The 15,422-nt window shown below is 48.7% G+C and overlaps 1 protein-coding gene across 1 annotated transcript in view; it reads left to right on the top strand.

Moving 5' to 3' along the window:
• SH3PXD2A (SH3 and PX domains 2A) overlaps positions 1-15,422 on the top strand; it is a 304,812-nt gene that overhangs the window by 275,364 nt on the left and 14,026 nt on the right. Inside the window, 4 exon segments of the mRNA XM_025201204.1 lie at positions 6,486-6,581; positions 7,588-7,705; positions 15,321-15,419; positions 15,421-15,422. The exon segment at positions 15,421-15,422 is cut by the window's right edge and continues 204 nt beyond it. Coding sequence (XP_025056989.1) covers positions 6,486-6,581; positions 7,588-7,705; positions 15,321-15,419; positions 15,421-15,422 — 315 coding nt within the window.

The raw sequence follows: 15,422 nt of genomic DNA, 5'->3' as shown, positions 1-15,422 counted from the left end.
ATACTGCACAAGAGAGGATAGCGTGTGAAACTGTATCTGATTTAAATCAGGAGGCAGCATGTTACAGAGCCTTGAAAGTGAGGATGGGATGTTGGAACTTGATATCGCATGAGAGGAGCAGCCAGTTGGGAGGCACAGGTCAGGGGATGGGGTCACTGGAGTTGTAGGGCATTTGTACGCGACGCGGGGGTTTAATTCTCCCTAACTTGAAGCAGTGGTTTTTTAAAAACACCGCTTCAGTTTAGGGTGAAATAAACCCCAGTGTCATGTATACCCGTGTCAGAGCCCGATCCTTACCTGCCTCCAGCAGCGGGGAGGGGAGAGCGAGCTGCTGACAGGCAGAGCGGTCCCTGAGCTTCGGGGAGAGGGGGGAGCTGGTGCTTCCCTCCGTGGCAGCGGTGGCACCCCCCCAGGTGCCACCCGCCCGCAGACACCTGGTTCGGGCAGTCCCAGGGGGCACCACAGCTATGGAGGGAAGCACTGGGCCCCCGCACAGCTCAGGCAGACAGGCTCTGGGGGAAGAAGAATAAAAGATCAGGCTTGCTGCTTTCCTTCTTTCTTTTTTTTTCCTTTTGTGGAGCCTGCCTTCCCAGGCTGCTGCCAGGCTGCCTGCACAGCCCCTGAGCCGCGCACAGCCCGGTGCTTCCCTCCGCAGCTGTAGGGTAGGAAACTAAAACTCCTCGGAGGTGTTTTACTTTACTGTGTCCCAGAGTCATTTAAGACGCAGTATACCGCTGAATGTGCAAACAGCAATGCCATTAAAGCAGTGCAAAAGGCATTTAACCCGCTTTAAACTCTCTTTTAAGTGTCATCCACAAATGGCCACAGGCAGGGAAGGTTACTTGATCTGTGGTGCTCAAAGGACTGGAGGGAAGAGAGGTTGGATAGCAAAAAAAGGGAGGCTGCAGCAATAATTCAGATAAGGTGATGATGAGGGTGCAGGTCAGAGTACCCTAGCATTGGGGCCCAAGTAAGAGGTGGATCCTGGAGATGCTGGGCTCCCTCTTAAAACTAGGTAGTGTTTTTTCTTGTTAATATCTATCTTTCTAGTAAAAAGCAACCTGGATACCTGGCATCTTTCTAGCAGGCATCTTAGGAACAAGTCATCTGGTACCAAGCATTCGACGCTAGCAGCATTAGAAATTACTCTACTTTCCTCTATAGATGGAGTTTGCATAGATACCAACCTCTCCTGCGAGCATGTGAGAATCTTAGCTGAAACGTTTTCTCTAATGCTGGACAGGAGGAAAAGGCTTGATGGTGAAAGTGTTGCCATGGCCTCTCATTATCCAAAAATAAATCCTGTCGACTTTAAATCCTCCCAAATTATAGCCAGTTAAATGTAGTGCGGTTAAATCAGGCACCCATAAGAGGGGTTTTGTGGGCGAGAGTGAAGAAACGCTTGTGCCCTTTAAACTGTGAAAGCATTAACTCAGGCCTTGGACACATTCATTAGTGCTGCTGCAGCTCTGCTCCCTGCACCAGCTGTTGGAGGCAACAGTAGTGCTACAACCAAGTTCCTGTTGGGAATGATGATGATAATAATAATTAGCAAGATAAACATCCAAATATATGTCTTGAAGGCATTCAAAGTGGGTGCTTTGAATGCCTTCAAGACATATTTGGATGTTTATCTTGCTGGGATCCTATGATCCCTGCTGACTTCCTGCCCCTGGGCAGAGGGCTGAACTAGATGATCCTCTGGGGTCCCTTCCAGCCCAAATGTCTATGAAATAATAATAGAACTTTTTCTTGCTCCAGCATAATTGAGCAGTGATCTGAAAGCTGCTTATTACAAAGCAGAATTATACCTGCTTCAGCTAGCCATAGCTATGTGATGGATTTAGTTAAACTGGTTTGGAAGGCCTTTCTCTTAAATTGATATAAGTTAGGCTTTTAGGCTAAGTACAGACAGTCAAAAAGTCCGTGGCTGAATCCATTCAGTCTTCACAGGTTAGTCTAAACTGTGTAGATTGAACTGAGAAGCAAGTGAACAGACATTCACTTTTGGTTCTGGAAATGCAGCCACAAGCCTGCAGTGGCTCAGGCAAGAAGCTGGGGGGTGCAAGAGCACAGCTCCTTTTTCAGTTGGAACAGACAGCTTGGGCAAAGGCTAGCCCGCCAACCTTGCTAAAAGCATCCTGGGATGCTGGGAGACTGCGAGTTAACTTGGATCTGGGACAGAAGTTCAGTAAACTGATTTAACTTAAATTGGTTAAGTCTGAGACGATCCAGGTTTATTGTAAACAGAAAAAGGGGAGGAGGAGGAAAGCCTGCTGTTGCTCACCTTTTTCCCTTCTACAAATTAAAAGGTGGTAATCCAACATTATACCATGTCACATAGTAGTGAAGTAGCTGTTTGCCAGACAGACTTTGCCCCTTCACATACTTTGCTGGGGTTTGCTAGTGTAATCCCATTTCCAGCCTGGGTACTTCAGCTGTGTAACGTCACAGCTGCCTCCCTGACTAACCAGCAGTTGTGAATACGGATGTGTGGCCTGTAAGCAAAGCTAGCTGTAGTGTTGTAGCAATAACCAAATATTTGTGAAAATCAGGATGCCATGTCCTGGCCTCTTTATTTTGAGTGGAGCTGGAACTTAAGACCTCCTCCAAAAGATGGTCTCTAGCTGTTACTGAAGCAGGGGCTGTGGCACGTACAAATGTATGTGGTATCAGAACATAGCAGTGACACAGATGCACTCATTACGTCTTGTAGAATATATTCATGTTCTTGTTTAGGCTGCAGTTTTCACTTGCAGGGATCAAAGCTTGGTATGCTGGGCAGCTTGAAGACATCTGTTATTTAGCAGTGAAAATCTGGGCACAGGTGGTTTGAGGGTGGATTTGTGTAGTTCACTAAACCAGACCTGTTTCTATCAGGGGAATCGTTGTTCTTCAGGTAGAAAACAGAAGTATGCAGACATTCAGGCTTTTTCTCCTGGAGCAAAATTAACCTGGGAACAACAAGAATTAAATTGCTCCCAGGAGAGTTTCTCCCAGGAGACTGAATGTCTGCATGCTTTGTCTTGGCTTAACTCCTGGGGACCAGGAGGAATGGGAGTCTTTCCCCCAGCTCCATGCCTTCCTGAGACCAGGGTCACCCTACTTTGGAGAAGGCACAGAGACAGCTGGATGAGAGGAGCTGCCCTAGCTTCTCCCCACCTGCTTCTCGCATGAGCGTTTCCCAGTGCGAGAAGCAGGTAAAGGCTTGGCCATGCCGCTCCCCCTGCTCTGTTCCCAGGCACTGGGAGCTGAGTGCAAGGAGAGCTGCCCCTTCCTGCTTGCAAGCCTGGCTCTCAGATATGTCAGCTTCCCTGGCATCCCCCTACTCCACTGAGCAGGAGGGGGATGGTGATTTAAAAGCCGGAGGTGCCTGGCGTGTAGAGGCTTACCCAAGCCCAGTTCCCAGAGCAGCACAGGGCAAGGCAGGCTGCTGTGCCTTTGCAGCAAGGATCCTGAAGCCTTGCTGTGGCAGCTGATTGCTCTCCCCCTCCATGCAGTCCTCTGGATCATCATGCCACTTGACTGATTCTCCAAGGGCTGCAGCCATCCCCAGCTGTCTGTGGCAGCTGCTGCTTTTCAGCAGCTGCAAACTTCCACCGGACAGCCTGCCAGGCAGGCGAGAAGACGGGCTGTTGAGTAATAGGCTCCTATAAGGGCCCAAGTGGCCCAGGGACCTGCCCTCTAGTCTAGTGCCCTTTCCTGTAGCGCTTACCTGTGAGGCTGTCCAGCCATGGGGCTAGAGCAACATTTGTATAGGTTGCCTCTCAGGCTGTTTTTCTACTGCAAGAAATTTCTTCTGGTAGAAGTGACCGTCTGTACACAGCCTTGGTATTTTGTAGCAGCACCCACCATGGCGGTACTTGAAGGAGCGAAACGACAGCCATGTCATTTCGTACAATACAAAGCGTGCTTCCAGCTCTTCGCATTGTACTGTTTCTGCTACGAAGCTCGATTTTATTTACATTGTCCTTCCAGTAACTTAGTGCATCAGTCTTCAGCTATCCAGTTTTATTTTACACAATTTAAAAAGCATTTTGCATACGATTTTGTTACCTACGCAGATCAGTGTCTTAAATGACAAGATGTCCATGTAAAATTCCCCCGTACCTTCCACTCATCTGTGCTTTACGCATAATTTCCTGCTTCCAGGGGTAGGCTTGGTAGGCGCAAACCAGAATTGCTTTTGGGTTGCAAGCAGGCCCGGCTCTCAAGAGTGCTGTTTGTTACAAACCTCATTTGTGTATATTTGTGGTCTCTCTTTCACCACTGAAAGAAACCAAATGTGTGTAATCTTTGGAGATGGTTGTAATTTTTTGCTGCGAAAGCACTTTGCAAGGGAAACTTTAATGGAGGCTTCCTGTTTTTGATCTCTAGGCTTAAAATAGAATTGCTAAACAAACGCATCGTAGAGACCCTAATTTCTAAATGGATTTTTAACCCCTTTTGAACATGTCACTGCATGAGTTGGGTTTTTCTTCTCCTTTCAGTACCTTTTCCTCCTCCTTTCTTGTAGTTTTCTCCTCCACCGATACGTAGTGAATGTGGAGGACGGTGATGGCCTTGCGCTGGAAGTAACAAGGCAGAAAAGTAGGCAACTGATCCACCAATGGGCCAGATAATTTAAACAGCCTTGGAGAAAATTACCTGGAAATTCCCTTTTGGTGACATCTCGGTGCTCCAATTTCTGGTGTTTGGCCATCAGCCTGAACTCAGTCCACAAACGGGGGTAAAGAGAAAGTGCTCCCCAAAGGGCTTTTTGCAGCTGGAAAGCCTTTAGTCTTGTTTTGGGGGAAGGGATGGTTTTCACTGACCTTGGGAAGCGGGGAGAAGGGCTTGTGGCTGAAATGGAGCAGAAGTTGGAAGACTGAGTCGTCTTCTCAGCAGCCTCGTGCGGGTCAGTCGGGCCTTGTCTGCAGTACAACGCAACAACCCCCGAACCGTAGTGATGGCCGTATTGCATACTAATAGACCTTAATTTTGCCTGTCTAAATAGGGAGAGACAATCCGGTAGATTTGGCTCATCAATACACTCATAATTACGGTGGCCCTTATTCTGTGTGCTAGGGCCTTGCCTCCACTGACTTTTTTTTTTTTCCCTCTAAAATGCCCCAGCCTTCACCGCCAGCATGTGCAGACAACACCTTGTCGGTGGTTTTGCCACCGTGCAGCGAGTGGGTTTAGACGAAGCGGTGGCTTAATTTCTGGGAAAGCCTGAAGAACCTGAGCAGGAAGCACTTCACCGATCCGTTCTGCGACCTCTTCCCACCCGCCGTGGTGCTTTTCAATGGGTTGCGGGTTCTGCCCAGAAAGGAGGGTGGAGGTGGGGGCACCCAAGATGGCGAGCTGGCAAAATGAAAACGCCTGCCTCCAGCTATAACGGGGATGGCCGCTTGCATGGAGGAGGCATAAGATGAACAGAGTGGCTTTTGTTGTAGCTGTTGTGGCAGGAGTCTGTGCTGATGGCCTCTATTGCAAGGGGCCATAGGGATGTGGAAGAGAGACAGTGGAGCATTGATGGGACGGCAGTGATGTCAGCTCGCCCCATGACCGGAGCACCCACATGGTTTAGCGCGCTCTTTTTATATTGTCATCCTACAAAAGTCACAGCAGGATATCCCAGGCAATATATTCCTGGGACGATGTTGAGCAGTGTGGGTATCTGAAGCAACTTGGCTGCCTGCCTTTTTCCACCTACCCAAGGCAAGTTTTAATCACCTGGAAATCCTCCGCATCTCAGCTTAACACTTTAGTCTTCCAAGCATCAGAAGTGGGGAAGCTTAATGTGCTCCTTTGACACCAGGATGAGCTTTGTAAAGCCCAGCCTTTCTGCGTCACCCCAGCCACTCCGCGAAAACTTCAACCCATGACACTACGCTCTTCTGGGATCTATTAACCGCAGCCGCGGATGTGCAGCCTGGTATTATGGTCCCGTTTTCCTGCAGGGAAAGTACAGTGTCCTGGTGGCACTGATTGGAAATGAGCCATTTGGAGTTGCTTAGAGTTGCAGGAATAGATGACAAAAACAGCCTTCCCCAGGGAGCAGGAGACGTTTTCCTTAAGGTGCCTGAGGTTTCGGTAGCTGATGACTTGAGCGTCAGGAGGACCCAAATGACCCCAGTGGAGGGAGGCTGACTTTAAAGATACAGTGGCTCTGACTTCATTGCTGTTGGGTAGTCTGCCAATGCTTTCTTTGTTTTTTTCCCCTCCTCACGAGGAATTATTCCTTTGTCTCAGTAAAGATTTTTTTTATTTCCCTTTTTACATTTTTCCATGCTTCACCCAGCAACCAAATGCAATCGAGCCACAAAACTAAACAGATGGTGAGTCTGACTCCCTCTCATAAGAGCATTTGCCTCAAGCAGCTGCACCCTTCTTCTCCACCCCTTCCACATTTGAGATGACAGGAGAGTCGGCATTCACTTAAATTCGTGCCCTTTGCTTCACCCAGGTACCCGCAGCTCTGCATTTTCTTTTTTTTCCAGGTCTTCTGCTGCGGCTGAATAGGTCGGGCAGACTGGACAGCGTGCTCATTAGAGTCTGTGCACTATGTCCTTTAAGCAGCTACAGCAATTTACTGAGTATGATATTACCCTCCCGCTTATCCCAGGTTCAGCCTGCTGCTTTGGCCAACAGCCTCTGGTGCAAGTGAAGAGGTTAAACCTGTAGTTACCAGATTAACTTATTGGGGCAGGAAATACTGTGCATTTAGTGTCGAGAGTGATGGCCTCATGCGGTGGGTAGGGCAGGGGACTGCAGGGCAAAGACTCCCGGGTTGCAATTCTAGTTCCTCCCGTGCAGCTCTCGAGTGCCTCGTACGGCAGGGGGATATGGGCAGCAAATGCCAAGTGGGGGTGACGTACTCATCTTCCCAGAGGCGGCGGCATGCTGCCAATGTGGCTCTGTCGTTGGCTCTTCTCAAACGGCGATGCCCGTGTACTTTGCAGCGGGTGGGGTTTACTGAATATTTGCAAAGCCCTTGGACATCCCTGGAGGCAGGGCACTGCCTCTATAAAAGAGGCAGACCACTTTACCCTGCAAGCGCGCACTTTTTTTTTTGAGGTGCCTTGTTGTGTAGCGGTCCCTGTACAGCCAGCCTGTTCCAAGAGGTGCAAAGCCAATAGACTTAAGAAGCCGGTCCCCGTGAATCGGGGAGGACAGGTCACGCCCAGGACCCAGCGCTCGAGTTTCAGTAACACAATGCTCCGTGCATCTACGAACGAGAGCCAACTGGCTCAGCCTTCTGCAGTGATGCTCGGCTGCTTTGGCAGCCAGGCTGATGCTGTCAGGTTACAGTATGCGAGCTGAGTCCAACTTAAAATCTCAGTCTCTCCCTTAGGAATTTGGGGGGAGAATTCTCCGGAGATACTGTGTCATTATTGGCATGGAAATCAGTGGGATAGTGTTGAGGGGCTGATTATCTATCATGTTGCGAGCATAGCTAATCAGCAGGCCCCAGATCAGGGTTCCGCCTTTGCAATTGCTCCGTGTAATCGCTGCACGGCAGTTTTGCAAAACAGAGCAGAGCAGGACGACAGCTGGGCGAATTCTGTCCCTAACCGATGTTGCCTTTTCTCCCTTTGCTAGAAGAGAAATATGTCACAGTCCAGCCATACACCAGCCAAGGCAAGGATGAGATTGGGTTCGAAAAAGGGGTCACCGTGGAGGTCATCCAAAAGAACCTGGAAGGATGGTGGTACATAAGGTAAAAAAACAAAAAAAACCCCAAAACTTCTTGCGGGGAGGTCCATTACCGTGCATGGGATTGTCGGGCTTGTGATAAGTAGTTTTGCGATGGCCTCCTGTGTCATCTTCTATCTAGAGAAGGCAGGATGAATTTTTATTCATCGTGCATCCTAGCCAGAAACATGGGAAAGTGCCTTTTTTTTCTTCTCTGTTTTAAGATGAACTGTTCAATACTAAATATTGATTGCAGGAATGTTCTAGAAGCTTGGGCCAGTAGACTTAAAGAAATGTACTGATGGAAAATGCATGCCTTGTTGATTTTTATTACTTAAAACTAACCCCCCCGATTCCAGTTGACAAGTGGCACTGATCTTGTGCATCACTTTGCTGTGCTGCAGCCAACTCCAAGACTCGTATTTTTGTAAAGTTTCTGGCGAATCTGATTCTACTAATGCTGGAAGATGGGTTGTGGTCTGTATAGGACAAAGGGCAATTTTAAGGGTATGAGATCTACTTGTTGGCTGCAGAATAAGCTGAATGAGCAAATTTATTCACGCACTCATCATAGACTTTTCATAGTTGCTTGCGAGTGCGAGTTGTGTACAAAGACCATGTGGCCTAGGCAGCTGCTGCTATAATGCACACACATGAGATGTTCCCGTGTGACAGTCATTTTCAGAGCGGTACCTTTCAGTCGTTCAACTCCCTTTTGAGACGAAAATGTCCTGGGTGCATGTTGGACTGGGGTCAGTGCCTGTCAAGGACTGCCTTTTCATCGACATTTGTATAGCTGCCAGCGTTACAGTGCTAGGCGAATGTTACCATGAAGTTGTGCCAGATCTGGGAGTCTTTTTTTTTTTTTTTTTTTTTTTTTAAGCCCATTTCTTTTGATTCAATAAAATGCAAGACAGCGGTAAAGGTACTGTACTTCACAAATAGTATAAGACACCTTCCTGCTCATCCTCTTGCATCTGGATTCAGGAGTCAAATGTGAACTGGCCAGGTTTGTGGACGATACCAAATTATGGGGGAGGGCAGTCGTACCGCAGGACAGGCTGAGGATACGGGCCGACTTGGACACACTCTCAAGGTGGGCTGACCAAAACCTGATGGCCTTCAATGCAGATAAGTGCAAGGTGCTGCACCTCAGTAGGAAGAGCCCCCAGCACACTTGCTGGCTCGGCAGTGCTATGCTCGCTAGCACCGCAACCAAAAGGCGCTTGGGGGTCTTGATTGACCACAAGATGAATATAAGCCACCAGTGTGATGCGGTGGCAGGCAAACTGACCAAACTCTGGCGTGCATCCACTGATGCATCTCAAGCAAAGCCAGGGAAGTTGTCCTCCCGCTTTACTCAGCCCTGATGAGACCACAGCTCTGGAGTACTGCGTCCAGTATTGGGGGTCCCCACCTCAGGAGGGATGTGGCGAGGCTTGAGAGTCCAGAGGAGAGCCACGCATATGATCCAAGGCCTGGAGGGAAGGTCATATGAGGAGCAGCTGAGGGATTTGGGACTCGTCAGTCTGGAGAAGAGAAGGCTCGAGGGGGTGTGGTGGCAGCTTACAGCTCCATAAGAGGGGTGCATCAGGACCTGGGAGAGCAGCTGTTCACCAGAGCTCCCCAAGGGATAACCAGGTCTAACGGCCATAAACTCCAGGAAGGCCATTATGATGATGATGATGATGACGACTGGATATTAGGAAAAAGTTCTTTACGGCGTGTGTCCAGGGTCTGGAACAACCCCCAGAGGTGGTGCGAGCACCTACTCTGGCCTCCTTCACAAAACAGCTGGGTTTATTTCTTGCTGGGGTCACTTGATCCCAGCTGACTTCCCACCTACGGTGAGGGGCTGGACTTGTCGATCTCATGAGGTCCCTTCCAGCCCTTAATGTCTATGAAATCTAGAATAGATTTTTCTCTCACGTTTTTTCCCTCCTCTTAATTATTCATGGCACTTTGAAGACCAAAGCAGTATGCCACTCCTGGGAGAAACCTCCATAAAGCATCTTGGATTTAGTTCATCCCCTTGTTTGAAATAATAGTTTAGTTTAGTACTGCTACTTTAGGCTTGCAATAAGTCTTGCAAGGGCAGCCTTTCTCTGGGTGATGAGCTGTTCTTGCATTCTCATTTACATGTCATTAAGGGGGTGAACTTCAGCTTGCCCTATTGTGTTGTACATGCTGTAAAACTTCACGGGGAGTATTCAGGTCTCTAACTGCTGGGGCATTTGATTGCTCTTTCATACAAGGAGACGTGATCATGGAAGATGCATCCTCTTGGCTCCTATTGATCTTCGTGAGGGACAAGGATGTGCACTCTGCCTTTGGAGACCGTAATACATTTTCTTTCGGTTGCCTGGATCCTTTCTGCAGGGCACTCTTTTGATAAGTTTGCTTGAGATTGACACCACGTGATGGGTCTGTCATTTTTCAAATGGCCACATGATAGAAAAACCCCACTGCGGTGAGACTCGAACTCTGGGAATTTGCGTATTGGATAAGGACTTGTCTTCCCTAGTCGTCCTGCAAGCAGTGTCTCCATGATGAGCGAAACGAGAAGGGTAAATCTGTAGCGCTCAGCGGTGCTGTTCATACTTCTGTAGCTTCAGAGGATTTCTTGTGATCTGGGATCACCGACCTGAAACTTGCATCAGCATTGTGTACAATGACGACGTTTTACGGGCTTTTACAAATAGGGTTTTATTTTATTTTCTTAGAAAACCTTTGCACTGAGCCTGCCTGTTGTTCAGCATCCCATATCCCACTTCAGACCTTTTGGTGTTTAAAAGGACCCACTCTTTTCCATAGGGTGTGTGGGGAAAGGAGTCTCTAGATGAGTCCTGCTGCTGTTTCATCTGTAGTCTAGCACCATAAAGAAACTAAAAAAAGTCCCCTCGAGTCCCCCAGGTAGAGCAAACCCAGCATCTTGCTAATGGGATCCACCTTAAAGTTATTAGCTTGTTCTACCTTAAAGATGTAATTTCCCAAAATTCCTCGCCATGTGCTGATCCTCATTTCCTGTCTCTCTCTCTTTTTTTTTGTTCCCCCCAGTTTGCTTCCCTCTGGAGTAATTCCAGTGCTCTGGAGCTGGAAAGCAGATGTTACAAGAACCGATGCTCAGACACTCGGAGGCACTTTTTTTTTTTAACATTCTTATGGCTTGGATCTAACTCTTTTTCATGTCATATTAACAAGAAGGAGTTTTTGCATCACGCAAGAGGCCAAGTCTTTGCCCCTAATCCCATAACCCTCCAATTACCTTGCAGTCCCTGGTGCATTGAAATGTTTCCATTCCTCCTCCTTCCTTTGCCCCTTTTACGTGAGGACTCGGAAGCGTTCAGACTCTCGCAGAGTGTCTTAAACTCCGAGCTGGATCCCTCATTATCATTCGGTTGAGTTCAGCCTTGGATCTGCCGGTGTCCTGCACGACTACTTTGTGCTGAATAGCCGACGTTTCCAGGTTGTTACGTAGACACGTCTTTCTGTCGTCATTGGGCGAGCAGCGAAGGTGGTCTCCTGACGGGTCAGGGTTATCACTTTCTTCTGACCTACGTGGCGCTGATCTATGCTCTTGTTGGCCTGCTCTTTTGTGTCCTGCTTGGTCATGACTCTCAGGCCCTTTGTAAGAGATGTGCAGCTGATGGGAGCACACTAAATTGTAGTGCTACTTAAAGGAAACTAGGATATCATGATCGGTCTGGGATGGGTTGCGAATTAGGTGAAGGAAGATTTTTGTGATTTAAAGCATAGGACTGAGAATAAGATTGGCTGGTGTCTCCGTCTCTCTGCCCCGATGTTACAGATCTTCCTATGTGAGTTTTGTCGTTCGGTTTGTGCCATTTTTTTCTTCCTGTGAAATGAGTGAAGTGAAGTTTTGTCTCTTTAAAACAAAAAGCCAGGACCCATCTTCACGGAGAAGAGAAAAATCCTTATTGTTACCTTACGGGGAGAGGGCCAAGTGCTTCTGATAGGCATTGGTAGCAATTTACTTCAAGTCCTACTTACTGACCCAACCTAAGAAACAGATCCAATAGGGAGACTCTTGCAGTTATGGCTAGGGGGTCGACAGCTTTGCCCTGTTTCCCCACAGCAAGAAGCAGTTTGAGGCCACGTGAAGCCGTCTGAACCCAACAGGTTGTTCTGACAATGCAAGACCATGCCTAGGCTGAAAGATGACCAAGCCCTCCTAGAGTCTCTACCCATCGCTGCGACTTTTCTGCTGTGAAAAATGTTACGTCTCTCTTGGATGCAGATGATCATCGACGGTTGCTCTTACCTGTGTCTGTCGTTTTGCTGTAGATGACCTGGACCATCGGATCACGCACAGTATGCTTGGGGTCCTTCCTAAACTTACCTGCTCAGCAAAGAGCAGTTTCTTCCAGCAACTTGCCATCTTTTAAAGCAGCAGAGGAAATGTGCGTGTGCACGCCCATGATGGCCATTGCAACAGTGGAGGGGTCATTCTGAACAACTAATCCAGCAGGGCTTTTGGTCATGAAATGGGGATCTGAATCAAAATGGGTCAGTCCTTAAAGAGATGGTCCCGAAACAGAAGTTTGGATCTGAATTTCCCCTATGTCTGTTAGTATTAACCCTGGGACTCCAGGTCAGACGTTTCTAATTAGGTATGTGGCGATGGCTCTGAACCACACTTCTCTCCGTAACCATCGTGTGACCTCCCGTACGTGTGTCTGAACAGCTGTGGCTTGGCATGGCTTTATAGCAAGTCTAAAACCAAAGATGCTGGACAGGGCCTGTCCTTAGCTCAAGGTGGGATAGCTATCATGCAGGGCCCGAGGCCGGTGGCACATGGGAGAACCCTGACCAAAACCCGGTACGTGGCAAATCTTGAATTTCCCTTCTTTTGTAATAAGAAGCCTTTCCCAGGGCCTGGTATCCCCAAATCCTGCCGTATTGCGTTTCGGCATAAAGCGGTTGGCATTCCCTCTCTGGGTGGACTTCTAAGGATCACTAACGCAGGTTGCCAGAGGGAGCACATCCTGCCTGATAGAAATGTAATGGTTCCCAAATTGCACACTGTACTTGGTTGCAGCTCTCACAAGTCTTAGAGGGAGTTGGATTGCATAGTCCTGAATTTCTTGCCCCGAGTAGCGGTGCAAGGTGGATGGGCCCATTGTTACCTTACCTAGAAATCCCAGTGTGAAAAACGAGAATAACCATTTGCAGTCAGTGCAACCAATGTGGCCTTTTTTGCTTTGCTGCCATAAGCGTCCTCTCTCTTACAGTCCCAGACCCTCCAAAAACTTTTCATAGATTTCATAGACATCAGGGCTGGAAGGGACCTCGGAAGATCATCGAGTCCAGCCCCCCGCCCAAAGGGCAGGCAGTCAGCTGGGGTCATAGGATCCCAGCAAGATGAGCATCCAGTTTCATCTTGAAGGTGTTCAATGTAGGCGCTTGAACCACCTCCAGTGGCAGGCTGTTCCAGACGTTGGGGGCTCGGACAGTAAAGAAGTTCTTCCTTATGTCCAGCCTGAAACGATCTTGAAGTAGTTTGTGACCATTCGACCTCGTCATCCCTTGGGGCGCTCTGGTGAACAAACGTTCCCCCAGATGCTGGTGGTCACCCCTGATAAACTTGTAGGTGGCCATCAGATCACCCCTGAGCCTGCGCTTTTCCAGGCTAAAGAGCCCCAGGGCTCTCAGCCTGTCATCGTAGGGTCTGCTTCCCTGACCTCTGATCATGCGCGTGGCTCTTCTCTGCACTCTCTCAAGCTTCTCCACATCCTTTTTGAATTGTGGAGCCCAAAACTGGATGCAGTACTCCAGCTGCGGCCTCACTAAGGCTGAGTACAAGGGGAGAATGACGTCCCGGGATTTGCTTGAGAAGCATCTATGGATGCAAGCCAGCGTTTTGGTTGCTTTACTAGCCGCCGCATCGCACTGCAGGCTCATGTTCATCTTGTGGTCAACGATGACCCCCAAGTCTCTTTCTTCCATAGTGCTAGCCAACATAGCACTGCCGAGCCTATAAGGATGCTGCGGGTTTAGTCTAACCCTCTGAAGATGTGAATTCTCTTCCTCCTTTCCTCTGCCGCCCTCGGGGATGGGCTAACAAGACGGCGAGGACCTGTTCTTTCCTTGTCCCTTGCTCAGAGCCCCCACGACCAGTGTTGATGCTGTGAGTGAGAGCACAATGTGACTGGCGTCCTAGAAGCAACCTCTGTGCTACAAAGGTCCCCATCAAGAAAGTTGCCTTGTCTGGAAGAGTCACTGGCCTGTCTCCTAACTTCACAGCGCCTTCTGGTTGGCTTCGGTGGCCAGCTCCACTTTCCTCAGAGAAGGCTCAGGAGCCACCTTTTTAACCTTTTCACTTCCTCCAGGTTTCCCAAGTACCAAGCACTTAATGGCATTCTCACTTCATTCGAGCACATGCTATAGGTGTCTTGAGAGATTAGAGAAGAGTGTGTTTCACTGACTTTTGTAGCAAGGTAGGGCTCCATTAAGGAAAACGAACTCCCGCAGGCTCGTCCCCGGAGCCTAGTCGGAAATCCTTGCTGAAGGGTTAGTGACAGCAGGAAATAAGAGAGCCGCCTTGCCCAAAGGGCCGGTGGGGGGGTGACAGACTTCAGCCCAAGGCAGGGTGCAGCCAGTTCAGCTTTGTGCTTCTGGGTTTGGGAGTCCATTCAGATTTTTTTACAGCTCAATTTCCAAATAATCCCTGTCTTGGGTAATTTTCTAGTCAAGTGTTGATATGAGTTAGTTTTTAATCGAATAGTTTCTCCACTTGAGAGAGCCACAACTCCTGTTGTTTCTGGGTGTGAAGAGTTCTTCGCAATACTGTTCCTCCTCGAGGAAAGTGGGTTTACCCCACAAGGTCCTCTGACTTGGTTCATCCTGGGCTGTCATGGCCCATGGGCTAGATCTGGCTCACGGCGCTGCCTGAAGGTCTCCATCCAGACCTGCGCACTGTGCGCCACACGCGTATGAAACCGGCCCAGGGTATAGACCAGCACATGTGCTGCACGCAGCCCACAGGCCCAATCCAACTCGGGACCAGATGAGTCCGGCACCCCAGAGTTGGTCTGTAAGGTGGATCTCGACCCTGCCACCTGCCTGACTTCGGACTAATATGGCTAACAACGTTTTTTGGCACAAGGTCCTGTCCTCCCCCAAAAGACCCCAATTAAGGATGACCTTCCTCTCGGTGCATTAGTCCTTAATTGTGGTAACTTTTGGCCTTTGCACGGGGGGAATGAGAGAGGCCATTTGGCACAATGACAAAGGAGGAGAATGGATGCCTTGGTATTTTTGGGCTCAAAGCATCAATCTCGTCTCAGGCCACTGGCTGCATGCAGGCTTGGCACAAGCTCTCCCTTTTGAGTAATGTTATCCCTGACATTGCTGTCCCTGTCGCGTTGTTATCACGGGGTTGCTTTTTTTTTTTTTTTTTTTTTCTTTCCTCGAAGCAATAGGTAGCTCCTTTATTGTTACAGCCATTCACAGCTCACTGCTAGGAGAATAGACCAAGACGTTGGTGAATAGAGACCACAAAACCGTATCTGGGAACCGCAAGTGGGAGTTTGTTGTTTTCCTCATTGTTTTTTGCCCTAGCAGCTGTATCTGGAAAGACTGGAAAGGCAGTTTAATGTGGGTTTTTTTCATACATGCAGGCATCTAGGCAAAGAGGGCTGGGCCCCAGCCTCCTACCTGAAGAAAGCGAAAGATGATCTTCCATCCAGGAAAAAGAACTTAACTGGGCCAGTGGAAATCAT

The sequence above is a fragment of the Alligator sinensis genome, unplaced genomic scaffold (genome assembly GCF_000455745.1).
Source record: "Alligator sinensis unplaced genomic scaffold, ASM45574v1 scaffold61_1, whole genome shotgun sequence".
In the NCBI taxonomy this organism is placed as follows: Eukaryota; Metazoa; Chordata; order Crocodylia; family Alligatoridae; genus Alligator; species Alligator sinensis.
Note: the sequence above shows the minus strand (reverse complement) of the source record. Positions and strands in the feature narration are given on the sequence as shown.